This window comes from Hesperophylax consimilis, chromosome 1 (genome assembly GCF_061612785.1).
Source record: "Hesperophylax consimilis isolate HC1 chromosome 1, BYU_Hcon_1.0, whole genome shotgun sequence".
Taxonomy (NCBI): Eukaryota; Metazoa; Arthropoda; class Insecta; order Trichoptera; family Limnephilidae; genus Hesperophylax; species Hesperophylax consimilis.
In genome coordinates this window covers 30,385,587-30,413,410 of record NC_142836.1, presented here as the reverse complement: position 1 = coordinate 30,413,410, position 27,824 = coordinate 30,385,587, and the positions used below count along the sequence as shown (strand labels likewise).

Genomic DNA, 27,824 nt, shown 5'->3' with positions numbered 1-27,824 from the left:
AAATATATTGCATATAGGTTGCCTAGCAAATTTTAGTCCAGGGTATGATTAATTAATAATAATTTTTTTTTTTTTTTTAAACATTTCACCGGTTTGATTATTATACAAATTCTATACCAATCGAAAGTATGAAACCCATAGAATATGCAAACGTTAGGTTGCCTACTCTTTTCCGGTCACAACTCTCAGGTTGCCATGTATAAACAGGTAAATCGAAAAAGCATTTTGCACCGGTCTGATTATTGAATAAAAATTATATGAAATTAAAGATTATTTCATTATGAACACGATGGTATAAGGTTGCCTGCTAAAAATCAGTCCCGAATTCCGGTTGTCGAATTTTGAAAACTAAAACTTTTTGAAAACATGCCGCGAATTCTCGTGTGCGACTGAGAGGTCCCAACCAACCATCCCATGCGATAGAAGAGGACAAAGCATAGCAGCTGTCCGTCCATTAAAACAAAGAGAGTGCGCATGCTATTTGTTCTTGAAAATGAAAAGGATAGCGATAGACTCGTGCAAGGTACCATCTAGTCTAGAGTGCACAGAGTGCAATCCGTAGCCTTGGTGAAAATATATACATCCGTAGCATAGTGTAAAAATATAACAGTCCAATATTATTATAATTTAAATATCGCAAGAGTCCCAACTGCTCTCAACCATCTGGAGCCAGTGAGACTATAGGATCCCCAATTAGGGTATGTTAGAGGCTTAAAGTTGTGGAGAGGGGAAGAGAAAGGATATTCAGATACGGTCACCAAACATGGCTAAAGCCATTTCAAGCAAAGTTTTAATTCTGAATGGTGGTCTTACACCAGGTACTGAGAGTATATTCCACTCTGAAACATGAATGAGTTGTAAATTTACACTAATTAAACAAATAAAATTTTCATGCGCGCGCCCGGATTTGAAGCCGCGACCTTCGTATTGCTAGTCGAGAGCCTTACCCCTCGACCTCGGAGGCCGTCAAATTTTATATTGGGTTGTAATTTCACCATAAATGTAACAGTTTATAGAATAATAAAACTTTTGTTAGAAACCGACGCATGACATGGGGTTTCCCGAAGTGTACATTTGTGACACCATTTTTTAAGTTTATTTTTTTATTGGTATCAAGTTTAATTTGTAAAACTCCATCTTAATTCTTTCGTATATTCAATTACATATAAAAGAAAAAAAATGAACCAAATATTTCTTTTAACCAGTAGTTTGTTACTTTTATCAAGCATTATTTTTGTTTTGTAGTGTAATTATTCAGCCTTATTTTTTTCCCTGGATATCTTTCAACAGACAGAACCGAGCAAACAACGTAATTTTTGTTTTTAATATCAAAAGCCTCAAATGATTTGTAAAGGAAAAAATCTAAACAAGAAAATCAAGAATTGAGCCATCTTTGTACCGAGACTTCTTCAAACCTTATCAAGTGGAACAGCGGAAAATTGGGAAATACTCAGACGGTAGACTGTTATTTGTTCAGGTACTTGTTTATGAACAATGTGTGTATTTACTGAGTGGAATAACGTAATACCTGCTTGTACTTACACGCCGCACCACACACCACACACCGTGCCGGCCGCCGGTTGATGTTTGGAGGAAACAGCGCAATGTCACGCAGATAATTATAAATAAACAGGCGGATGGTGCGCCCTGCACACTGTAACAGTACTATTTGTCTGTCACTTCTTCACCACTTACCAATGGTACTGTATTCGGTCGATGACGTCCGATAGTGTTGGAGTGGTCCGGTGGGCGTCTGTCGCCGCTGTTCTCTGTCCAAGAGTAGCAGTGACATCTGTCAAAAATGACGTGCTGTTTTGAATTTAGAACACTTTCGTTCTGCTTCCGTTTCCATTAATGCTCTTATGAAAACATTCGCGAACCGGGAACAAATACGAAACTTGCTTGCCGCCTCGAGCTGATAGTGTGAAAAGTTTATTTGATTGTTATTTGAACGAAACTAAGTTATAACTAAATCGCGTGTCGAATCGTCGGCTTTCTAATACTATCGTGGTGTAGGCAATTGAAGTGTTTATTGATAAATACTGTTTATCTTCTACTGTTCAGTTACGAATGAAGTGAAATTGAATTAATTGCAAGTGGTGGCGTGGTTGTTATTTGTCATCGTTCTGCGTCCATTCTTGTGGTTGTGTACTTTTGTCTGGAAGTAAATGATTGGAAACGCTGATTTTGTTGATGCAACGGTATAATCATTGAACAATGGCCTTATTGTTGCATTTACCGCAAATTCTGTAGACCTTGGACACAATGTCAAAAATTAGAAATTCAACTATCTTCCTGAGCTCGAAAAGTTTTTTTTTGAGAAGTTTAAATTATGATAAAATATAAATTTATATCGATTTCAAGATTAGTTTTTCATGTTATGTAGGATGAGAGAAGTGTTTTCAATGTTAGTTTTTGAACGCAAATAAAATATTTTTTTCAAATTTTGGTTACTATTTTTAAACTATTCAAAATAAAAAATATTAAATCATAATAACCAAATTATGCACTAACGCGTGAATATATCGTTGACTTACAGCTAAAATGTTGTATCTTCATATCTGTGCTCATAAAAACATTGACTGGTCGATTAACTCTTGATAGGAGTGGGTCTTTCGACGACCCCATGTATTTATCTGTCTAATGGGCTTTTTAACTATAGAATTCCTAATTATTCAGTTAATTATTAATGGTAACTTGTATGTAGAAATACGTAAAATGGTATGTCAACTATTCTAGCTAATATAAGGAGGATAGTCATTTTGGGTACTACCTACTCCCCCACTTGGCTGCGGGATAGTTAACAATGTATTTTAATATGTGTATATCTTTGGGACGGTATGTTAGGAGATGCAATATTTGAACCCAAAAATATAGCCCGTTTTTAGTACATTTCAGTAGGTACTTGACTCATTTCGACCAAAATTGGAAATACAATATTTTAACTCGAAGCCATCGATATTATGTTATCTCTCGTATGCCCGTCAAATCACAATTTTTTGTTTTATATTCATGGATATGGTGTTGATATTGATAAAAAATTTTCACAAAAAATATTAGAAATGGGTAATGCCATGAAAAAAATTTTCGGACACAGTCGTCTTTGTTTCTGTACCCGTCATAACAAATAATGTGTAATATGTGTCCTGTGTATTTTAGTGAGTCGCAGTTAATGGCCTAATGATTTATATACAGTGACTCAGTTCCCAGCTGAGGAGATGAGCAGTGAGTTGTATTGGGGGGGAGGTGGAACAGCTGGGTGGGATGGGGCTAAATAATTAACCCCACTTAGATGGTTCACAACCGAGCGACAATGCAAGCATGCAAACATTAAATTCCGAATAAATAAAACATGTATATTCTGACTGTTATCTGTTGATTTGGGATCCAAACATCGATTAGTTTGATACGATTAAGGCCCAACTGTCCAAAGCCTGTGGGACTATGGCATCCTTAATCGGAGTATGTTGCGAGGCTGAAGGAAGTGAGGAAGGGGGATGGGAAAGAGGAACGTTGGAAAATACCTGGCTATTTAGATCTAGTCACTAAAGCTAAAGCCGTTTCAAGTAACTTTTCGATTTTGGTTGGTGGTCTATCACCAGGGCGATACTGAACGTATCTTGTATCTTTCATTCTGGTTAAAGCTGCGGTTTAGTCTAATCATTATTTACCCAAATTTTAAATCTTGAACAAATGCTAAAAGTGATTGTTTTTAATGGTAAAGCGTAGTTAAAAGGTAAGAATCTCACTGGCAAAGTTGTATATTATCCTTATGCTGTCAATGCTCAATACTATAATGTTTTGGAATATTAAGGCCGTCGTCCCACGTGTCGGTAAGGAATCGACAATATACCGAATGTTGTAAGATCGAGGGAAATGTTCCGCGATTCGTACTGCATGGTCTCTGCACACGGCAGATGTCAACTAGTAATGTTGTAGCTTGTAGCCCATTAAACTGTCGGTATTGCGTATGTCTGTTTTCGCATTTGACGCCTTTACGCTGAATGTCATCATTTTCTCATCTGTCAAATTGACTCGCCGGTACTATTATAAGGGTACTTTAAATTAGGTAATTTAATATACTGATATAAATTGTAATTTGACAGAAGATTGAGAAACATGGAAACGATAACAAAGTCTTTGTGTCAAGTCAGCCATCAAGTGCGACGAGTTTGTGGAATTTTTTGTGATATTATTAATGTGCCTAATTAATAAATCCGCAAAATATTTAAAAATTGTCTTTTGACTAAAATAAAATTTGTTATATGTTATCGGTGGTGGCCTGATAAATATCGATCGTCCACTGAAATCATCACGTACAGCTAGCTGTATAAGGGAAGTACGTCGCATCGCTACCGCTCGCCCCCCGACCCGTTTGCGGGCATTGCAAATATACGGACTAGTAAGATCCCGGTATACCGCTTCTTCACAGCACTCGGTTTTGCCAATTCCTTACCGACTCGTGGGACGACGGCCTATATCGTTTTGCATTTCCTTCTCCTTCTTGAGTTTCGGACAATCTTGCATACGTGAAGTCGGTGGCTTAAGAAGGAGGAACCGCTACTCGGCTCAATACCTCAAAAGTCAAACATCATAATTTGATTAGTAAGTTCGTGTTCTTTGTGGCTACAATATCGTGTATTATATATTATCTACGTACGTATCTTGTGTCTGTTCCTAAAATCACCTCGCACTGTGTCACAATTAGCAAACCAGAAAATACATTTCTATTTCTTATTAATTTCCAAATAAATGAACACTTTAAAGATCAAAACATTTCTGAATGCTATTCGAGTAAATTAGTCACTTTAGCGCCCTTGAGGTGATTTTTCACAAAAACGGCGCTCTACAAATTATCCAATTATTATTATTATTATTAAACATGATTATATTATTCTTTACAATAAATCGGTTATGGAAATGTTCTGCATTTTGTCAATTAATTTCTGTTATGTATTTCGATACATACATAATTTTTGTTTTTCACAATAGTATCTACACTCAATTTTTGAAAGTGGTGGTACACCATTAATGTAGATAGTTATAGGAATATAGTAGACACCAGTTTAAAACATAAGATTTTCCAAATATATTCATCTCAAAGATTGTATACATCCAATCGTCGATAATTCTTCAATAATCGTAAGAAGGAACTCCAGTCCTCTTCATATTTTATTTTTTAATAATGACCCTATAACTTGCATACCAGTACATATCTTTTATTATTATATGTAGCAACATAATTTTCCAAGTTTTAATTTTTCGGGTCTCCCGAAAACGCACCAAATCTATGGTTTGTCTATGTCTATCCCACGTTTTGTATTTCGTATGTCGGCATCGATAGTCAAGACATTTTTGTTCAACCGCTTTTAATATTTAAGAACATTGGTACAATGTCACCATCTTTTCACTATAGACATTGTATTCTACCAAACTGTAAAAATTCGCCCGTGACCGCTCTTCACAAACAATTTGAGTCTTCGAAAACGTGCATTACTACGAAGAAAATGGTGGACGCCATCAAACTATCCAATAAGAAAAATGCGCCCTTATCACCTAGGTCAACTTCATTTTGTCGCGTGCACAATAGTTAAATTTTGGTGATCTAATAAATGTTTGCTACAATTTAACCTATAATTGGACTTGTAAGTTTGATTAAACCTTGGTGATTCAACTGCATATTTTCTTTTAAATTTTAATGAGAGTATCTAAAATTGCGGTATATATCTCAATGTGTGGTACATAGGTGGTACCCATAAATGTTAAAATTATTATTAGTATATACAAACATTATGGGCGCTGTGAAATACTGTGAAACAATAATGAAATCTTTTCAAAACACAAAATCAGAATCCGATGTAATTCGTTACCAGTGACTTTAGCATCAACAGATTTTTTTTAATTAATTTTCTTTATTCATAAAAATATATTAGGATACAGGTTTTTTACATGCTTTTCGACTACCACACTAGACACATGTCCGTATTATGGTAGTCGAAATTTGTGTATAATTATATACATGTAATACATGATTCATTCAGTAGTAAAATAGGTATAGGTTAAATAGGTTTAACTGAAAATAAGAAAGCGATGAAAATAAAAGATAAATTAAATAATTATTTTAAAAAGAAATTTTAAACAGAATTGAAATGAAAAAAAAGAATAATAAAGCAAATGAACTTATTTAATGATGTCAGGTATTCTTTAAAATAGTTCTTTCCCTTCATAAATAACCAATACTGAATATATAATATTATTACATGATCACATACAGGAAAGGAATTGGAGTAGGTGAATCTTGTAAACATAAAGATAAAAATAAAAATAAGGTAGGATACAAATAAAAATAATAGATAATGCTAGGGATAATAGAAAATAAAAATAAAAATAATCGCATCAGCGTTATATAAAGTTTTTGTTGAAAGTTAAATTAGAGCTAAAATTTTTACCGAAAAATAAGAACACTATTAAGTTGTAAGGCATTCTTTATAATATTTCCTTCCTTGAGATTTTAGATTTAGATTAATTAATTTTAGATTCGGTCGTACTAGCCCAACAGGGTGTTTTATTCAATTTTAAATACGTATAATAATATATGATACAATTTAAATATTCAGAATCAGCGTTTGTTGATCAATATCAGAGGTTCCCAAAGTGGTCTATATCGACCCCCAGGGGTCGATATCGGCTTGCTGGGGGTCTATGTCAGCGAGAAAAAAATTTGGGGGTCCACGAGATTCAAATGGGGGTTCATACGACCGGACCCCCATTTACCTCAAGTCAACATTTAAGAGTTCCGTAAATGACACAATATACCTAACACAAATATAATAGACTGCGAAATTACTTATTTGATATTTGTATTTTTATATTTCGTAAAGTTGTTAATTGAGGTATATTAAATAGAGCCTACGTTCCTTTTCTTGTCAGAATTAATATATTCAAGCAAAACATTGCACATTGGAAGCCGCGAATTTTCCTAGTTCCCCAACTTGTTTTTGAAAAACGTCCAGGGTAATAATGACGTTCAACATTTAAATGCACTTCACATAAACTTAAAAACTAAGTTTGAGGAGATTTTGACTATGGAAATGCAACGTTGAAGAATCGGATATCATGTTACAAGAAGAACTGACCGGAATAAGCACTGAAAAAGAAATTAAGGGGTAGTTACAAGCTACAGAAAGAAATTCCTGTTGCTTATAATGCTTCATTTTCATTTGGTGTAATACCTCACAAGGGTGCCCCTGTCTGCACAATGTAAAAACAGTGCAACTATACCGCCACCCGGTTGTTGGGCAGGCAAGGGAAGGGAATATTCTTACTAAAAAAATAAATGATTATCACATGGTACGTTGATAGTTTTAGGAAAATTCAATATTTGGCAGGCAGGGGGTCTACGGAAAAAAAAATTGGCAAGTGGTCTAAGGGGCAAAAAAGTTTGGGAACCTCTGATCTATATGAACAGAGTTCCTTATTCGTATACAGCTGTCACGCCCAAACATTGATTTAAAAGCACAGTCATTATTATTGACTAATATACTCACGTACGTCGCGGATTCATTTGAAAACGTATTTAATGTCACTTCTATTACAAACAGCGCAGCGATATTGACCGATCACGTCCGAGTCTAATCGCCAGTCCGGGTAGGCATTATCTGCAATCATACTGTTACGTGACTTCCTCGAGGAATGCCTCTGTCCACCTCAAGGAAGACCGTCTCGGCCGGCGTTCTGGACAGTCAGATCTCTCCTCCTGAGCTGTTCTGGATTCTGGGCAACTATTTAAGCGCGGTATATCAGTTGATCCGTATCCTCGCCGTGACATTCCTCGCTCAAATTTAAGCAAGCTAAATCGGCCTCGCAACCCTTGATAACCCGCAAAGTGGTTCCTTTTTTAGACGCTGAGGCGTTAGCAGTGACACACTGTGACTCAATTGTTACATTTACGTATTTACGTGAGATGAAAGTTTGTAATTATTTAATTGCAAACTTTCATCTCACCGAAATTTACGAATATTGCCTAATTTCATCAGTATGGACTATATTCATCGAGCGACGAGAAATGTCGAAAATGATATTAATTGATAACCAATCTAAAATAGTCTTTTGAGGAATTTTAAAAGTTACAATGTGAGAACAGTTCGTTTTCAGCGGTTAGTTCGACATAATTTCACGAATTGTGAGTGCACTGTGACTCCAACAAAACATTTATAATAAAGCCTGTGACAGACTACGCTTAAGCGCGCTATATTTTAGTATCTGGCCTATGTCAGCATATGAAATAGTCCAAGCCATGATGCGTATAGCGTAATGTGTCGCCCACCTAATTGTACCCTCGCATATAGCACCGTGCTCATTGATGTTGGGTACTTAATCAAAGATCAACTCTTAAATTAAACACGCATAGAAATAAACTGCGGTCGCCGACATTATGAAAGACCGCGATTATAGTAGTTTGGTTTTGCGAAGAAAAGAGAAACACATATCTCTGCTAATATCATAGATAATACGTGTAATATTAGTGATAGGCTTACGACCTATACACGGGATACGTGCTAAGCCACGATAAGCTCGACTTTCCGACCACGCCGAACTTAAAACCGGGCCATAAGCACTACAGCGTACAGTCTGTATATTTTGTAGGCGCAGCCACCGCGCATTGCTGCAACGCTCTGCGGCTAATCATCTCAGATAATTGACGATATGCGGTGGTGGGACCAATGAACTCGCGATAAAAGAACTGCACTTTTATGATTGGTAATGTTGGTCAACGCATTTGACTTTGACAGTGTTCTTCGTCTTAGCAAACATGTTATTTAGATCTCCAATTAAGGGCAATGCTGGGTGTTGTGATTTTGATAATATTATAAAGTTTAATAGGCCTTACAAAATGTAGTTAATTGTTTCACATTGCAAGCTGAAAGAAGTTATTGTTTGAAAAGAAGGAGACGGATTTGAGAAAAATAAGAAAAGAAATGGTGTGAAGCCTATAATTTATTTATTCATTTGTTTAACGCCCAGAGGGCTTTTACATGTTGGTGGTACAATTTTAATGACAGTTTTGAAACATGAGAAAGAAATATAAAAAATAAAAGAACATAAATTTAAAAAAATACAGCGATTTGAACGGCTTACAAAAATATAACTTCCATTTAGGAATAGTGTTTAAATAAGTCTTTTACGTAATCCACAAAATTCGCAAAGTTAATATTAAATATATCGACATCACCTAAGTATTGGTTTCCCATAGTGTGAAACCGTTGTATTGGGGAGTTCGCAATGTAATTGCGCTTATGTGTGTTGCATTGGAATAGTTTATTTTTTCCTGTTGTTATTGTAGAATGTAGGTATTCGTAAATTTATGAGTTAATGATGATTGTTTCTATTCCTGACGTATAATAATATATTTACACAGTTTCTTTATTAGTATTTTGACATACATATCGCTGTCGTTTTTAACCATTGTTATGTTCGAGTTTGATAACCTCAAATATTACTTTTATTTTTATTTAGTCAAATAACAGTAGAGTAGATGTTGGTCGAGTATTATCTGCGCCAAAAAATACGTCCGTGAGAAATTTGAGTGAGACGTTAATTCAATATAACGCGGTATGCAAAAGACAGTTTCAACTAAATTCTAATTCACTGCACGTAGAAGAGCAAATGATTTATTCGGTATTATTGGTTGTATCGACAAGAAACTACTGTATATTCGGTTCAGTATTGCCATAATATCCCAAAATAAAAACACAACATGTTTCAAGGGTAATGTTTTGTAGGATAAAAAACCACATTTCTAGCAAGCTTTATATTAAAAGAGTATATTATATAAGAAAAAAACGGCACACCTATAATGCTTTATTAAAAATAATCATTTTATATTTTTCCTTTGAATGACAGGAAAAAAATAATGTGTCTGAAAGAAAAAAAAAACACCATTCAAATAAAATCCGTTTAACACGATTTTTGTTGTTGTTGTTATCAAGTTCAATTTATAATATAACAAATTACTTAAAAAAGAGGGAAGATTTATTAATATAATTTATTTACAAAGATAATATTTAGATACAGAAACATTGTGAACCCCCACTGAAGTTCAAGAACTACATTCCTCATTTCATTAGGATTTCACCCACGCGATCTAAAAAAAATCGTATCTCACTCAAAAGTACATACTTTTGGCGAAAGCTTTAAATGACCCAAAAAATATGCAAACATGGCAAAAACCATGCATCTGGCAACACTGATTCGGTGTTATTGGTTGTATCGACTGGCAACTGTATAGATACTGGTGGTATATTTGAGGTCGGATTAATTGATGATGCAGTGATTACTCGCGGTAATTCGCCACTGCACGGACGCGGGAAGCGGTGACGGTGTCGGTGATAGGTTTAACTCCATATATCCGGTGACTGGTATTCGACGGGCATTGGATACGTACGGACACGTATCCAACACATTGCATTTCCTTTTCGTTGTGATGTTTATCGTTCATCGGCGAATAAACAATTAACGAACGGTTTTCTTTGCACTCTTTACCTGATTCTACAAATGGTTTTATCCTGATAAGTATTTTTTTAAAAGAAGAAAATTCCCGGGTTACGAACCTGACAATAATTTGAAAATCTCCTACTACCAGCACAATAAGCGTAACATTTCGCTTGTGGCTTAGTGAGGAATTAGCCAGCCGAGGAACTGAACTCACGACGCCTGGGTGGGGACTCAGACGCGACAATAGACTAGTATATAGTTACTACCCGGCTTCGCCCAGGTTTCAACTCTTTTACTTAAATTTATATTCAAAATTCAAATTTATACAGAAGAGTTGGTAGGTATGAGACCATAAAACAAATGAAGCATTGAGTATGTGCCCAGATAGAGTTGAGTAGCGGTCTATCATCTGCCCACCCCTGCCCCGAAACGTCGTGATGGTTAGTTTGATAAATTTATATTTCAAATCTCGCGATGAAAAAATGATGTGTGCTGAAAATGGTGGCGTCAATTTAATAAACCCAGATAGAAACAGTCATGACGGCAAAGCTCACTATTTTTTTTGTTATCAGAAATGAATGAAAAAGTGATGTATGCTGAAAATGGTGGCGTCAATCCAGTAAACCCAGATAGAAACAGTCATGACGCCAAAGCTCACTATTTTTTTTGTTATCAGAAATGAATGAAAAGTGATGTATGCTGAAAATGGTGGCGTCAATCCAGTAAACCCAGATAGAAACAGTCATAACGCCAAAGCTCACTATTTGTTTTTGAATGTATATTTTCTTCGACTTACGGCAAATTCATGTAATTACTTTAGAAAAATTTAGATTCTCTTATTTTTTATTTCAATGATTGGATTACAAATTCGATAAATAAATGTTACCAACATCTCTCATTTTAATAGGCATATTTTTTTCTTCTTTATTTTCTCCAAATAACATTTTGTATTCATGGCTTAAATATTCATGAATCTACCTTCCACAGTTTACCGGTCGTATATTTCAGATGGAAACCTTTTCAGAATATCTGAAGAAAAGGATATTACCAGTCATTGTAAAACCAACTTCAGGTTAATCTGTACATCGCAAATCACCTGGAATCAAATTGTCTCTCGAATTCACAAAGAATTTAGAAAAGTAGTTGGCTTAAAGGCTCCACCCGACAAAAAAAAATCCAGTAACTTGGAACACATAAAGTCCCACTTTAAAATATGGAGTTATCATTGAACGTTCGTTTGAGTTTGTCCATTTCTACAATTGGTTAAATTTTACTTGGTCGTATCGTTTGGAAGCTGGGTTCGGTGTTTACGGGGTGATGGGTAGTTTGGCTTAGCAACCCTCAGGCTGGACTGCTCTAAATAACTATTGGGATTCTTTCGCCTGAAACGTACCAAGAACTGTCTCCGGGGGTTGATACGTTACCTTGTAGATAGGAACTGCTTCTTTTATTTATCTCGTCCTGTGGCGGCGGCATTACAAGTATTTTGTCACCTGAAGCCGGTATTCAATCAGTGGCGTGCACCAAAAGGTTCGGCTCCCCCGGGGAAGATTACTGCCGAACTCCGTCTTCTGTAAGAGACGTAAAGAATAATGCTCCTAAATACATCTTTTTTATCTTAAATCTTTTGCCTATAATGCTTGGATATATTGTTCCGTCAATTCTTACTAGTAGAAAAAAGCTTTATTTACGTAGGTACCTTAATGTAATAAAATCTTTTTTTTATATAGTCACGGCACTAACCAACAAAGCTTATCATTTAAAAAAATCGACCCGTAAATATATAAATATCGTCACCTTAAAGCAATAGTGGGATATCTTGAAAAATGCTGTTCTGAGATAATAGGACTTTTAGGTTTGCGTGAGCTCTAGCAGCATCAAATTAACTAATCTTGCAGATTAATGATATAGTATAAGAGAGGTAAATTATTTAACATCAACACAAAATTGTAATAATAGAAAAATAATTAATTTTTTCATACTAATTTTGACAAAGTATACGTAAATCTGGAAATATCTCACTGTTGCGTGGAGTGTTTGGTAATCATCTCAAATTATCTCAGTGTAGCATAGTAATAATATTACGAGTTTAGATGGATAAATGAATTAATAATTGTTCCTCGGGAGATTTTTTCAATGTGTACGACTGTTTCAGGCTGATAATTGCTTTAAATAATTAATAATTGCTTTAAATAATTAATAATTCTTATTTCTGCATGTTTTTCCATGATGTTTATAATCATAAATACATTTTCAACAGTACACACCCACCTACTCCTATAGTTTGTCAATACGACAATTGACGATAATAAGGTGGAATAAAAATGAAAAAAATATATATTTGTGCTTATAAATTTATTTATGAGAAGCGTTATATAATGTATGTAACAAAAATATCAGAAAAACCTTAAGGATAAAAGTATGTTACAAAATTAACAGAAAACCAAGAATAAAAAGTAGGTATGTATCAAAAATAACAGAAAACCTTTATAATAAAGGTATGTAATTTTTTTTACAGAAAACTTTAAGAACAAAAAAATAAAACAAATATGTGTTGATTCCCTGGAAACCTACAATGAACCTTCATCGTTATTTTCTTCTTGTACATCGCAGTCTGTATTAGCAGTATTAATTAATTCAAAACAAATTATGAGGTTTTTTTGGTATAACACCACTTTGGCAAACAAATAAGAAATCACGATTTTTATTCGGTGGAATTGTAGGTGGAGCTGTATAAGCTGGTCCTAGAATTATACTTTTCTCATTCCGAACATTCTTTAGTCGCTCTCTCACATTAATGCTCTGATTAAATGGATCCTCGGTGTAGGTGCTTTTGTATTTGATAACTAACGATTCGTCTTTAGTGATCTGTAAAATCTTAACTTTATTCCAAATACATTTATTTTTGTCCATGTTTATTGAGAAATTTTTTCCAGTATTCTCACATACCTTCTTCCAGTCAATGAAGTCCGTTGTTTCCATTTCTGTTAACTTATAACGAGGTTCATTCTTCTTGGAACACTTTATGATCATCGCTAACTCCGTTGGAATAAATATTAGGCCTTGTTTTAAAATCCTGACCTTTTCTCTGTCGATGCAATAATGAATGGAGTCTCCTTTGTTCCCTGAGTGCCCAACAATTAGGTATATATGGGTAATGATTTGAATATCAAGTGTTCATAGTGCATGTATGTACATAGAAAATAAATAAAATTGTTTTTATTCTGTGCCACACAGTTATCAGAATAAAAGATCACTTCCCGTTTCCCTTGGCAAAGGTCTTTTAAAAATGTGTACACGCAGGTAGATATTTCAATTGCGCATCTTTTAGCTACACCCTCATGCCGCATGTAACAATGGCCCTGTCTTGTTTGGTATTGTAAATACAGAAGTTATAACATTTAACTTGCTCTTATAAAAAAATAGATATATTACCATTTGGCAACGGCATAACAGCTTGAAAGTCATAAATGGCAACTACAGTATCATCAGTGGTCTTGGTAATGTTTTTATCTTTTTCTTGTTGAGATAGCTTTACATTCTGAATGTGTTCAGAATATTATTCTTTTTTCTAATATCTCATTTGCAGTACTATAGTTGTATTATACACAAAATCCACAAAGGTTCTTTTTTGGTTAAAAAAAATATATATTGAATTTGGTATTGAATTGTATGTAGAGTGTGTAACATAGAGATTACCTACCGAGACACACTTCTATTTGTACAAATTGTACATCTTTTGGATATTTGGAGATCCGAGATGATCCTGCACGATAATAGTGCGATTCCACTCTACTAAAGCTGTTGATGTGATTCATATACAACAATAACATTCAATGACAGCTGTCGTGTTTTTATTTCACTCTTGAAATATCTCAAAACAAAATAAAAAATTCTAGCTAAAATCTAAATATCTATATTTTAATAGCTTTAAAGTGAAGTTTTAGTGAAGTGAAGTTATACTAATTAATATTTCGTGCCAAAATGACTACACGAGCAACTGCAAAAACACTAAATACTACGGACACCAACTCCTCCAACTTCTTGACAAAAAGTTTGAAGAATTTAAGGTACAATTTCTGGAAATCATCAGAAAGGAGTATAAAGAAGAAATCGAGGAATTAAAAAATAAAATATTAACTCTAGAAAAAAAAATTGATACGAAAAAAAACAACAACCTTGAAAAAACTCTGGAACAAAACGCCGTAATACAAAGTGAATTTAAAGAATTACAAAAACAATTGGATGCTAACGAACAACACGCACGCATTAATAACATAGAGATCATTGGGATACCAGAAAAAAAACAAGAGAACCTGACGGAAATTATCAAAAGGATCTATTCAGAATTAAATATAGTAAGCGACGACATTGAATACGCCACCCGAGTCACCCCCAAGGAGAAGATTGAAGGAAGACCGCGGAATATTATAGTAAAACTAAAGGGCAGGAATCAGAAAGACGAAATCATAGCAGCAATCCGGACAAGAAGGGGCCTAACAGCAGAGGATATTAACTTTAATGGAAAACAACGGATCTATATAAATGAACATTTAACTCATAAAAACAAAGTACTCTACAAAAAGGTCAGAGAGTTTACCAAAATTAATAAATTCAAATTCTGTTGGATCAAAAATTGTAAAATTTATGTAAGACTTAATGAAAACACAAATCACCATTGCATAAATAATTATAATGATCTAGAAAAACTAAAAACATACAATATTTCCATCAACTAACTTTCAATATCGACATCTTCAATTGCGAATTTACTAAATATAAAATGACCTTAAAAGAGTATTTCACTGATGTTTCTTGAATTGATGTTTCTGATGTTTATGTTTCTAGTATTTATATATTTATAATCCTGTTATGGTATGATTTATATGCACAACATTGTCTTCTTATGGTTATGGTTATGATATGATTTATATGCACAATATTGTTTGTATTCTTATGGTTATCAATGTATCGATAATCCTTTATTTTATATAAATTTTAGTTTTTTTTTTTTTTTTCCCCTTTATTTTTGTTGTATTATTTTGTTCTATTATTTTATACAATTCTTTTATTTTATATAATTATAACTTCACATTTCTCATAAATTTAATTATTTCTTCTAATGCTGTCTTACGTAAAGTCACAAGGAGGAAATCCGTAATTGGTTTTATTTTGGCTATTTCACTTATGTACAATCTGTAAAAATATAAACTGTTGATTTCCCAAAAAATGAATAAATAAATAAATAAATAAATAACACCATCAACTAAATCATCCTTTTGCAGGAAGCTGTCTGTTTTCTTTTTTAATGCAGTGCTTATGGTATTATTGCTTATATCTAAGGTTGCCATAAAAAAATCTTACACATACGTATGTTATGTCCATCTCTCTCAAAATAATAACCACTATTAGCTAGCATTCATGGAATCATAAATATTAAAATATTTTAATCGATCAACTTCCAAAACAGATTCAGAACATTTGTATTTACAATTAGTACACAGTACAGGCTTAATTTGTTTTGCTCTGCGTATTTTTCCTGACTTTGCTACATACTCCTGACCAGTATTCACCTTCAGTTTATTTATGTTTCTCTTCCAAGATCACCCAACTTGTTGAAAACTATAGAGCTACAGTGAGACAATAAATTTATTTCAGTATTTTAAACGACCTTTTGAAAGCAACAGTGGGACAACATCAATATCTCAGTGTTGCTCTGAGTGACCGAACATTTCAATACTGAGATTTTACTTGTAACACTGGCAATTTTTTTTTTACAAAATATCCCAGTAATGCATCATGTAGAGCTCAAAATTTTACATCGAACTGCATACTTATCTCAAAAGTGTATTTTTCGAAGATATCCCACTATTGCTTTAAGGTGACGATATGTAAATAATACATATATTTTTAGATGTATTATTATTTTTATTGAGGATTGCACCTTCCTCCCAAGGACTTACTAAACTAAGTGAACCGCGCTGTCACTTAAGACAAATCCTTATTGGATGATACCGAAATTTATTTCGTATATTAACTGCTGAAAATTTTTATAATGTTATCAATTTCAGAGAAACGCGTGATTGACAAAAAGTCTATCTGCCGAGTTGCAACTCGATCGGATGTCGGGAAGTGGGTTAATTTCCACTCTCAAGATTCCACAAAAAGTAAATTGAAAGTAATTTGAGTTATGATATTATTTAATAATATCCTGTAAAATTAATATTATTTGGGGTTGTTGTGAGAGGCGATGTTACACGATATAAGTAACAATTATTAGAATAACGAACTAACGCCTAGCTTGGACGATATCTAGGTATGGAAAGAGGGTGATTGTGTACGCGCTACTGTTTATAAATGCTTATCTATTGCCCTCTCACTCTAACACTACTTTAATCATGTTAGCGACGGTACGATCTCAGAATTAAAAAGTATATAATATGTTTATTTTTATTTTATAAATATTTAAAAATTACAATTTTGGTGACTTTCTCAACTACCATTCTAGGCTCATGTACGCTCACATACGGATGTGCATTGATGTAAACAAATATACTTTGTCTACTCCAAGGGCACGCTTTTGTTTTGGCTTTCAAAAGGGCCGGCCCTGCAGCCTGCATTCGGCGATATTCTGGAGATTTTTTTCTCTTTGAAATTCTCTCGAGGCACCACCCCTACAGTTATCGTGCAAACTCTGGGGGGGGGGGAGTTAAGTGAAAAGTAACTAACTTACATTTTTACAATTGATAAATGACAATAATAAAATAGTACAATCACGGGTTTGAACGGTGAAATTTTGTAAGGAATCTACACAAATTATTCAATTTGCAAATTTATCACGCTCAATTCGCCGTAGCTGTATTAAATTTATTCAGGGGCACAAGAAAGACGCGTGCCTTGCGGTGAATTGAATGAATGAATCAGTGTATCTTCTGTCTCTTCACTTTGCCCCCCCTTACCTTATTTAAGAATAACTGCTAAGGTAGCTTTCAAATCAGAATAATTATTTATAAATAACGAGGATATGCCGTACCCCTCATAAAATTAGGTGAATTGAATGAATGAATCAGTGTATCTTCTGTCTCTTCACTTTGCCCCCCCTTACCTTATTTAAGAATAACTGCTAAGGTAGCTTTCAAATCAGAATAATTATTTATAAATAACGAGGATATGCCGTACCCCTCATAAAATTAATTATACTTAAAATTCTTTATGTCTGTGGTTTTTAGCGGAACTTCCGTCAGTATTAAATACATAAATCGTTCGGAATATGAAACAACAACAATGATATTCCATTAAAATCCTTGCTCTCTGGCAGCTTATATTAAACTGCATTCAATTCATTCATATTCAATCCCTTTAGCATAATAATGCCTCCGCGATGACGGCATGAATCCTTGCTCGGGTCCAAGCTCACAAAGTTGCCACCACGCTCAGCCATAATTCTTCCCTAATCCCCCCATTTACCAACCCAGTGCCCGGCGGCGTTTGCAGCACGCCACTGGTGCAATTCTGTGCAAGTAATTAATTTCTATGAGTTACCTTTCACGAATCGGCGTGTACCTACCTAGTAATGAACGAATATATCGTGCTAAAATTTTACAATTCTTTTGAGAAGTTCGAGAAGTTTTCACTAATAAATCCGTTCTATCGATATACTTAATATAATCCTCCTACATACATTATTTGAAAAAAAAACAGGTAAAACCCTTTAACACTTTGGGGACGCTACAGGTTTTGTCAGTTTGGTCGTAATATTTTTCCACAACCTTAAATTAATACTCGTTTACTTACACATTTACTGTAATATCTTTAAATAAATGGACGGCGCATGTACGACTGGCACAGTATCTACATACTAAGTATCCATGGGTAAATTTCACTAACTTCTGGATGTGATTGGGACAATGTTATAATATGCTCAAAATACCATGTCTTTATGTACTCGTACTAGTCTCTAACGGTGTAAACTTTTCTATGACATGAAATAAAACCTCTTCCGTTTTGTCAGCATAGCCAAGCACGTTGTTTTATTTAGAATCTAATTAATATCATATTAACAGGTCTTATTAATTTCGTCTCTCCAAGTTCGAATGGATTTAATTGATCGCATAAATGACCTCTTTCAATCCTACGAGCTTCGTAAATCTGCCTCCGTTCATTGATAAACCAGTTATTTTGCATAGAAAAACGTTGTTATTAAAAAAAGTTGCGTATAACAGTCACCCAAATTTAACTGACACCAAGAAGATTTGGCGGGCTTTCTATGTCGGAATTTCTTATCAATCGTCGACAGTGCTTGGGAATGTTGCTAACTGACCATAGACCACGAATTTAGTCAATATCGTATTGACATAGGGCTTTATCGATCGCCCGTGCAAGACGTCCTTGTAATAAACTCTCTTACGATTGAGCAATAGACAAAATATGATATTCAAATACAGGGTTTTCCAATAAGAGGTGTTATTTTGAATAGCCCGCTATTTCGGTAGATGTTACTTTTGAAGCTGTCATTTTGACATTTGACAAGTAGAAACTACGCCATTAATAAAAATGGAACGATACTCGCTTCAATAACGCATTGAAATTATTAAAATTCACTTGAGTGAATCAAATGCAAATCATCTTGAGTGTTGAGCCCCATTTCCACCTCGGTGGCTTCGTCAATAAGCAAAATTGTCGCATCTGGGACTCGAAAACCCAAGAGTTATTGTTAAAAAAACCTCTCTATCCTCAACGTGTGACTGTTTGGTGCGGTTTATGGTCCGGCGGAGTCATTGGACCTTACTTTTTCGAAAATGAGGCTGGAGCAACAGTTACGGTGAATGGATCGCTATCGAGAGATGATTAATGATTTTTTATGGCCGGAATTGGATGGTATTGATCTGGACAACGTTTACTTTCAACAAGACGGCGCTACGTGCCACACAAGCAACGAAACCATTGATCTTTTACGATTGAATATCAAAATAACACCTCTTATTGGAAAACCCTGTAGTATTGGGTGTTTGTCACAAAATGAAAAAAATACAGAAGAAGTTTAACGCGAATATTTTACGATTCGCAGAATAAACGAAAAATTTTAACGTCGATGATGATGACGAATTTTCGTATTTTTTCTGAAATAATTTAATATATTGCAGTTCTTTTTGTATGTAATTATTACTAATTACGAATGATTTAAGGTTTAACTTATTTTGACATATATATGTAGTTTAGAAAAAAAATTATTACAAAAAATACTGACAATATTTTAGTTTTTAGTGTAAAAATGCCTTTTGTCAGATTAAATCGATTTACCATGTCCCTTCAAAGGCTATAAATACGAAACCACTCAAAAATAACAATATCAAAAATAGTGGCTTGGAGGGTCTTACCTAGCTGCAGTCGAATAAAATATGCTCTCAAATGATTCTGCACTTGCTCTCGTTCTCCGAACTGCCTCTAAGTGATCTATTAGTATTCTATGAATTGCACAATCGGAAAATCCGTCTTTCTCCAGCCTCCCTAATGTGCCCTGTTTCCGACTATACGAGGTAGTCAATAGCTTGCGGTAGCTTTTCACGATTCTCCATTCAGCCAGAAATGCCGGAAAACTAAAATAAAGGGGTTAGGCCACAGCCGCCCGTAATACCCTGCCTGGCTTCCTGTGCCGTAGAACGTAAAGAAGCACCACCCTTATAATATAACGTATTAGCCTAAAGTACTATTTTGAGACTTACTTCTTCGATATTTTGGCGGATGAGTTCTGTTGTAGATAGGCTAAGGTTAAGAAGATGAAAAAAGATAAGACTTTGTTCCAATATATTATAGTTTTTACTGTGCATTGCATTACTCTTGGGGGATATTCTTATCATCTATAATAGGCCGACAGAATTAACATCCCAACGATTTACGAATCCCGTTCCTATATAAAGGTATAGGTACTTTTTGCACTCACAAGACATTTTATTGTTGAAGAACTATTTGTATACGTTATGTGATTTGTCCTCCTACAGGATATTTTATTGTTGAAGAAATATTTGTATACGTTATGTGATTTGTCCTCCTACAGGAGATTTTATTGTTGAAGATCTATTGGCAGAATTTATATGACTGTCCTCCTACAAGATATTTTATTTAGCCTGTACCGGCTGTAAAATTGTCCGGAAATATCAGCGTCCAGCCGTGCCCGAAGACTTATTCAAATGGTTGCCGTTATTGTTCTGGAAATGTGGAAATTGTGAAAATGTAGCAGAATTTGTGGAAGGTAAATGTAAATTGCTACTCTCGGGGCGCCTTTGTGCAGAGAATGATAGCTTTTTATTTCTGTAAAAAGTGATTTTTTGTTTTAAACATCTCACGTATAAATGCGAACGTTTTTAATTTGACGCCTCAATTATTTTTTTTTTATTACTAAAACTGCATTATATTAGTTACGGAAATAACCTGCCAGAGGCACGTTTCAGAGGCTGACGATGATAGTGACCCTTTACCGTTATTGTGAAATGTATCCGCCATATTTTCCCCGAAAACCGATTTAATTTGATCGTTAAAGAGGCTGGCGTTTCATTCAAACCAGGAAAATACTAAGAATCCAAATTATTCAACGTCAGTTTTTCGCAGGGGTCTGCTGAAGAACGGCTGAGGGCGGGGGGTGGGCAGGAAGAAGAAAGGCGGGCGGGGGTTGGCACGTAGCTACCGTACCAGAAATGATGAATGGCCTCCGTATGACAGGATTAGTGTTTTTCTTCGGTATTTTCAATCCTAAAGTACAATAATAAAATTTATAAAATTCTCCACAAGTATTTGCTTTCATATTACGACTCTTTACTCGGTGTCACGACGCTCGTATTATGCTTTCTTTCTAAAGAACATCAATCAAGTTTAACGAAGCGCCCGCGGATTTAACTTTCCAGACTTTATTCCGGCGATAACAATATTGGAACCCTTGACTGGAAATATTCCGTTTCGGGACCAATTATTATTCTAAATACTTTTCACGTTGATTGTTCTTTTAATAGTTTAATGTGAATTTTAATTCATTTTCTGCTTCTTTCTGTGAATTATGTTCCCCGGTTTAAAAAACTATTAGTTTTAAAGCTGTTTGCTTAACGATAAATTCCAAAAAATTAAGAAATTCCTCGAAAAATTCACTTCCCATTAAAAAGCTACGGAAGTTCTATTCTTTGCTATCCCTTCAACGTTTCATTTTTAAAGCCGGATAATGAACGAAAAACGAGTAAAACCCTTACAGAAGAAGAAGTTTTACCAGGGAAGTCGGAAAGTAATTTCCGTATTAATCGGATAAGTCATCAATCACGATCCTTCCAGATCCTGCTTCTACGGTTCGGTTATTAAGATTTTTCAATTATTTTTCTTCAAGCTTTCTTTGGTTTTTCTACAATATTTAAGTCACATACGAGTTGGTTCGAATATTGACACTAGGTTTAAATTATATTTATCCCCAAGCATCATAAAGAATTCCCCCTGCGTTGAGAATAAAAAGTTTACTAATAAGTTTTTCAATATCTGCGTATTTTTACCTATAATATAGAATAATAAAAAAATGCTCATTTAAATTTATAGGATGATATTAAATTCTTCCAGCCTAAGCTGTCCCATTTTAACTTCAGGCTATTAATCATTTTATATTATTCAAACCGTTTATATGAACAAGATTTTTAGTGAACAACATTAAGCGGGATGACAGATTTGCCGATTTGATTGATAGATCATTTTCAGGTTTGCGAATGAAGTGTGGAGTTTGTGTCTCTCGAGAGACGATCTTGAATTAAGATTGTTTAATAATGATTATTTTACTTCTTCAAAATCGCAAATACACTTTACGGCTTCATTTTAATTTTATCACAATAAATCACTTTGTATACACCAACCACTATCTAATCCACATAATCGACATGTTTCGAAACCAATGGTTTATAAATAATCGACATGTTTCGAAACCAATGGTTTCTAAATAATCGACATGTTTCGAAACCAATGGTTTCTAAATAATCGACATGTTTCGAAACCAATGGTTTCTAAATAATCGACATGTTTCGAAATCAATGGTTTCTAAATAATCGACATGATTCGAAACCAATGGTTTCTAAATATAATCAACATGTTTCGAAACGGTTTCTTCGTCAACAAATAAATTAGTAAATGTATTATGAAAATTATAAAATGTAAGAATACACACATCAGTGCCTATAGTATAAAATATTAAATGATCAATCCAATAATATAGGTATTATTGTAAAAATAATAATTAAACAAACTAAATAAAATTATTGTATTAATATGACAAAAACGTTTATAATAGAACAAAACAGAATCAAGCAGTTTCTTAAACACAGGTAAGACTTCTAGAAATTTTAATTATAGAGTTAAGGAGCACCTAATATTTGAATAATAATAATAATCTGAATGCAATGAAGTGGTTATAGTCACTTGAATTTTGTTAAAACAATTGTATTTTTATAGTGATACCTATATTTAATATATTCAAAATATTATTTTTTTATTTAGACAATGTCTTAGTTACTCATTGATTCTGTTGTGTTAAACGTTTATAAACGTTTTTGTTATATAAATACAATAGTTAACTATTTTATAATAATACCTAACTAATTAATCACCGCATCATTAAATATATTTTGCTGTAGATACTTATTTGTCTAAAGTTATTTATCTATTCTTATATGTATTCATTTTTATTATACGTTTATCCTGACGAATGAACAATTGGTTTCGAAACATGTCGATTGTTTAGATTTATTAGTTGTGTACACAAAGTGATATATTTTCATTAGATTAATTTACTACTTACCCTTGATTAGCCGTTGAATCGATAAATAAATACATAATCTGACATTGTAATAATTGACAGTGAATGTTTATGATTGAGTGAAAACTTTAACTGTTTGGGTTAAACAATGAGAGGTTGCTTGGATCGTCTGCTAAAGGCAGATTCATGGAATCCAGGCAGTCAACCAACAGAGCTAGATTACCCTCCAGGCCAGCCGCAGGACAGTCAAGTCCAGATATTCTGCCAGAGCGAAGAGTGCTACGATGACGGGAATACCAGAAAGAAGGTGTACGCATATTTGGATGGCTTCTTCCTTCTTGGCTGCAGGAACACCGATACTACGGCTGCCAATTGCGAACCATCGGCAGTCAAATATGAGGGAAAGTGCCTCGAGGAATGCGTTCCAGTTCATTGTTCACGGAGTTCGGTTTTGAATAGATCAAATAATGGTAAGTTTATATTTAATCTGTTCCTTACTACCGGTGTCCTCATTTTTACCTGGCAATTATGAGAAGATGGTGTGGACTTGGTGATGGTTTAGACTTATTTTATTACATAATAATATATCACAGATCGTTTCAGTCCATGGTACACGCATTTCCAAGTTTCTTGGTTTAAAATTTCTAAACCTTATTCATAGAAAATGATTCAAGTTATTATTATGTTTTTTTTAAGATCTTCCTGTATTTTCTGCCCTTTTAAATCACTGTTAGTCATTTTTTACATTATCATATAAAAACTAGTTTAGATCCATGTCCATTATCCATCACTTGTCGTGAAGGGGCGGGCCAGGGTTAATGGTCTTCTCATACCATTATATTACATTTCAGATTTGCATGAAAATAAAGATGGCAAAGTGCGCCGAGTTGTATCGTTTGGATTTTGTAACAAAGTACAATTTGTAGGATTTTCTTTTGCAACACTTAAACGGTACAACTAAAATCACTTTACAGTAGTTTATCGTGTAAGTTTCCCCCCATTGCATGCATCGGCGGCGCTCGGGGGCCATTACTGCAGGGGGATGGTGGCAGAGAAGCCGATAGTTCGATTCTATCCAATTATCCGCGCGGCGTTCCGCAGGGCAATCCCCTGGGCCTTTTTTCTTTAAAACAGATAACAATTCAAGTAACGAACTAACCACTAGGCCATTTCCACAAAATACTAGGTAATCAATTCTACCCAACTCTGTCCTGGCATATACTCCTTTCTTCTTTCACATTCTTACAACATACTCATTATTTAGACATGACTCAGCTCAATGTATTTACCATGTTTTGCTGGGTTGTCTCTAACTGGGACACATTCTTTTCTTATGCACATACACCTCAAGAGATCTACTGCACTCACTCCACATTCGTACTTCTCTTGCGAATCCTTGCCGCACTATCATGCATTTGTGTTGATAAAAAATCCGTTACGGACTGCTTCCCCCGTCTCCCTTTGACAACTTCTTAATACACTTACAACTAGCAATGTTAGTTCGTGTTGGCCTATTTATTTCAATTTTACTCAAAACTTGGCCCCGGTGATCCTGAATCCATGCCTTTTCCGCGATTGTTGTATTTCGCGATATATATATTGCTTGGGGAACATTTCTCTTGCTGAGAAATTCGTATCCTTTCTATGAAGCAAATTATGTACTGTGCTATCAAAATTTCCATTATTTTTTTAAGATGTACAACAGTCGATTGTGATGTATGGCTTACAAAATGTAATATTATTTGATGTGTACCACCCCGGGGTGAAGTGAGGAAAGACGTTTCCCCTGCACGAGGCGGCAAACTTGGCGCTTCGGCTGAACCTTTACGTGGAATGCTTTCTTATCAGATAATCCTTTTTCCACTTAACGGTCAACGACGACGAATGTTACGGAACAGCCACACGACATCATGTGATAAAAACAGAATTAAAATACAAAATATTAAATAAACTCATTCTCTATTAAAATGTTTTTATTTGGATGGCTTGGTATTTATACGAAAAAATATACATATTTTTGTAATATTTTTTGTTATCGGTCCTGGTGCTCCTGAACTTTTCATGTTTATGTTATTTATCTATTGTTATTAATGCTACAATGCACTACTTATTTTGGTATTATCGCTGTGGTACACGTAGGTAGGTGACTATACTTGGAATATATTCCCTTTGCCAACGTACTTTTTTAATTGTTCGTGTGAAAAATCTACGGTTTGCTGAAGCTATTATCCCCGTCAACAACTTTGTGAATAAACCACTATTTCAGCTTATTAAAACTTTGGGGGCTTTCGCCAACACTGGGAAACGAACACTAATTAGGAACCGCTGCCCCATACTATCTATCTACGTTTTAATTTGTTAGGAAATTAAAAAAAATATTAAGTATGCGTATGACGGCCGGCATAGTCCAGTGGTAACGCATTGGACTGCCATTCCGAAGGTCGCGGGTTCGAACCCGGCGTGCGCAAATAAATTTTATTTGATTAATTTGTGTTATTTCACAATTAATTAATTAAAATAATATATAGTATATTTGCGGCACGTTCCAGAGTGGAAGATACTACCAGCATCGCCCTGGTGTAAGACCACCATTCAGAATTGAAACGTTGCTCCAAATGGCTTTAGCCGTGTTTAGTGACTAGATCTGAATAGCCAGGTACTTCCCCACCTTCCTATTTCCCTTCCCCACTTACCTTCAGCCTCACAACATCCCCCAATTGGGGATGCCATAGTCTCACTGGCTCCAGACGGGAGCAGTTGGGACTCTTGTGAGGTATTCACTATAAAAATAAAAAAAATACAAAATATCAAAAATGCTTTGTTATAATAGGATCGTTTTCTTGGAAAATGCTTTGTTATAATGGACGTTTCCTTACAAAACTTCATACTATCCATTTTCCTATGGACCCAAACAGGCATTATTAAACAACTATGCAGGTACGCCAGGTACCTGACCAGGTAGGTACTTGTGACTTTGACTGTGATTGTGCAATTTTGACTTTGTTCCATTTTTTAAACGTTTCAATTTAAAATGTGTAATATTCTTTATGTAAATGCTGCAAAATGAGGTACCTACCATTTGGCCGTTTTGCCGATCATTAGCCGTGCCGTCGAGTTACCCTCGCAGCTTTGATTAATCGCAATCTCATAAAACGCTCCGCCATACAATAATAATTGGTTCGTGTTGTTGCCGAGCAACCGAAGGATCTGTCTGCTGTAGAAGCTCATAGCACTATCGTAGGCCCGGGATAGACCTACGAATTTTCGGCCCCCAAAATATATTTCATAATAAAAATATATTTATTTGGGCAGTCTCTCTTCTTCTTCTGGTACCCTCTCTTACCGGAGGTTGGCTATCAGTAGGGCATTCTTCCGATTGCAACCTGGTACAACTCAATAGCCCTACATCTGCAAAAAATAATAACAACAAAATTCTTACTTAAACATACTAATTACATACTTAATATTTTCGGTTTTGTTTAAATCAGTAAAATCAATATATTAATAACTTGGATATTTTTTATTTATTTACTAAACAAATATAATGTAACATTTATGTAAGTCTCAGACGAGAGCTGTACTCTCATAATATATGTAAGATTGACGTGTTTCACCATATGGTTTGCCATACATTTAATCGCAGTTGTAGGCAGAGAAGATTGATGTCGGCATCGGGAATGTATGACCAGCGATATGGTGGGTGTAATAGGCCAAGCCCACATATATTATGAGACTCTAGCGCTCTTGTGAGACTAGCGTTACTCAATCGTTCATGACATTTGGAACTTTTAATAGTAGTATGTCCTAATAACATTTTACAGTTTTTTTTCTCTCCTATAGGAGGGAAGGCCTGTGTTTTGTGTGATTTTCCACCCTGGTTACTCATTCCATTTGCACCTACAGTAGATCCGGCCCTGTTTAGGGCGTAGCGCGGTACACACTGGTGAACTTCGTATAGATTAAAGCAAACGACCACACACTCAATAACGGGTGCTACAATATATTAGTATCAATCAAAATCATCGTCTAATTAAAATATCCCATGTGTTGTGTTTGAAAATACAAACATTTTTTTGCCCATAAATAATGATAATTCCGATTTTCATGCGAACCCTACAGCGAAATTGAATTATTGTACCATTGATATATGTGTAAATAACGTACGTCGTCATGTTGATGTCTAAGGCGACCCAGTCTACTGGACTATTGCCAATGGTCATGTCGGTGGGGAGAACAATTTTGCTGTTAAACAGAATCAATTCAGAGATCTACATTTTTACCATCAAAAAGCTGACTTCAAAGTTCTGTTACTACTAGGATGGTTGATATACCGGCTGTCTATACAATTTTCTTAAATAACTAACTAACTAACCATCACGCCGTTTCCCCGCAGGGGGAGGCAGAGAGGACGGACCGCCAAACAACTCGGTCTTGGCACACACTTCTTGCCTCATTCACACTCATACATCGTCTCATACATACTCTTCTATTGTTCTGACTCTTGACATGGCCCGACTCAAGTATCTGATTCACTTGGTCGTGCCATATCTTCCTCGGG

At 34.8% G+C, this 27,824-nt stretch overlaps 1 protein-coding gene across 2 annotated transcripts in view; it reads left to right on the top strand.

The window, feature by feature from the left end:
* The window catches only part of aPKC (protein kinase C iota type), a 207,005-nt gene that overhangs the window by 10,091 nt on the left and 169,090 nt on the right, over positions 1-27,824 (top strand). Inside the window, exons 1-2 of one of the 2 annotated variants that reach the window (XM_089632190.1) lie at positions 2,064-2,201; positions 23,319-23,736. The exons of the other annotated variant lie outside the window; for it this stretch is intronic. Of the exons in view, the coding sequence (XP_089488316.1) occupies positions 23,415-23,736 (322 nt within the window). The 5' untranslated portion in view covers positions 2,064-2,201; positions 23,319-23,414. Of the gene's footprint in view, positions 1-2,063; positions 2,202-23,318; positions 23,737-27,824 lie in introns of those variants that run through there. 2 annotated transcript variants of the gene reach the window in all.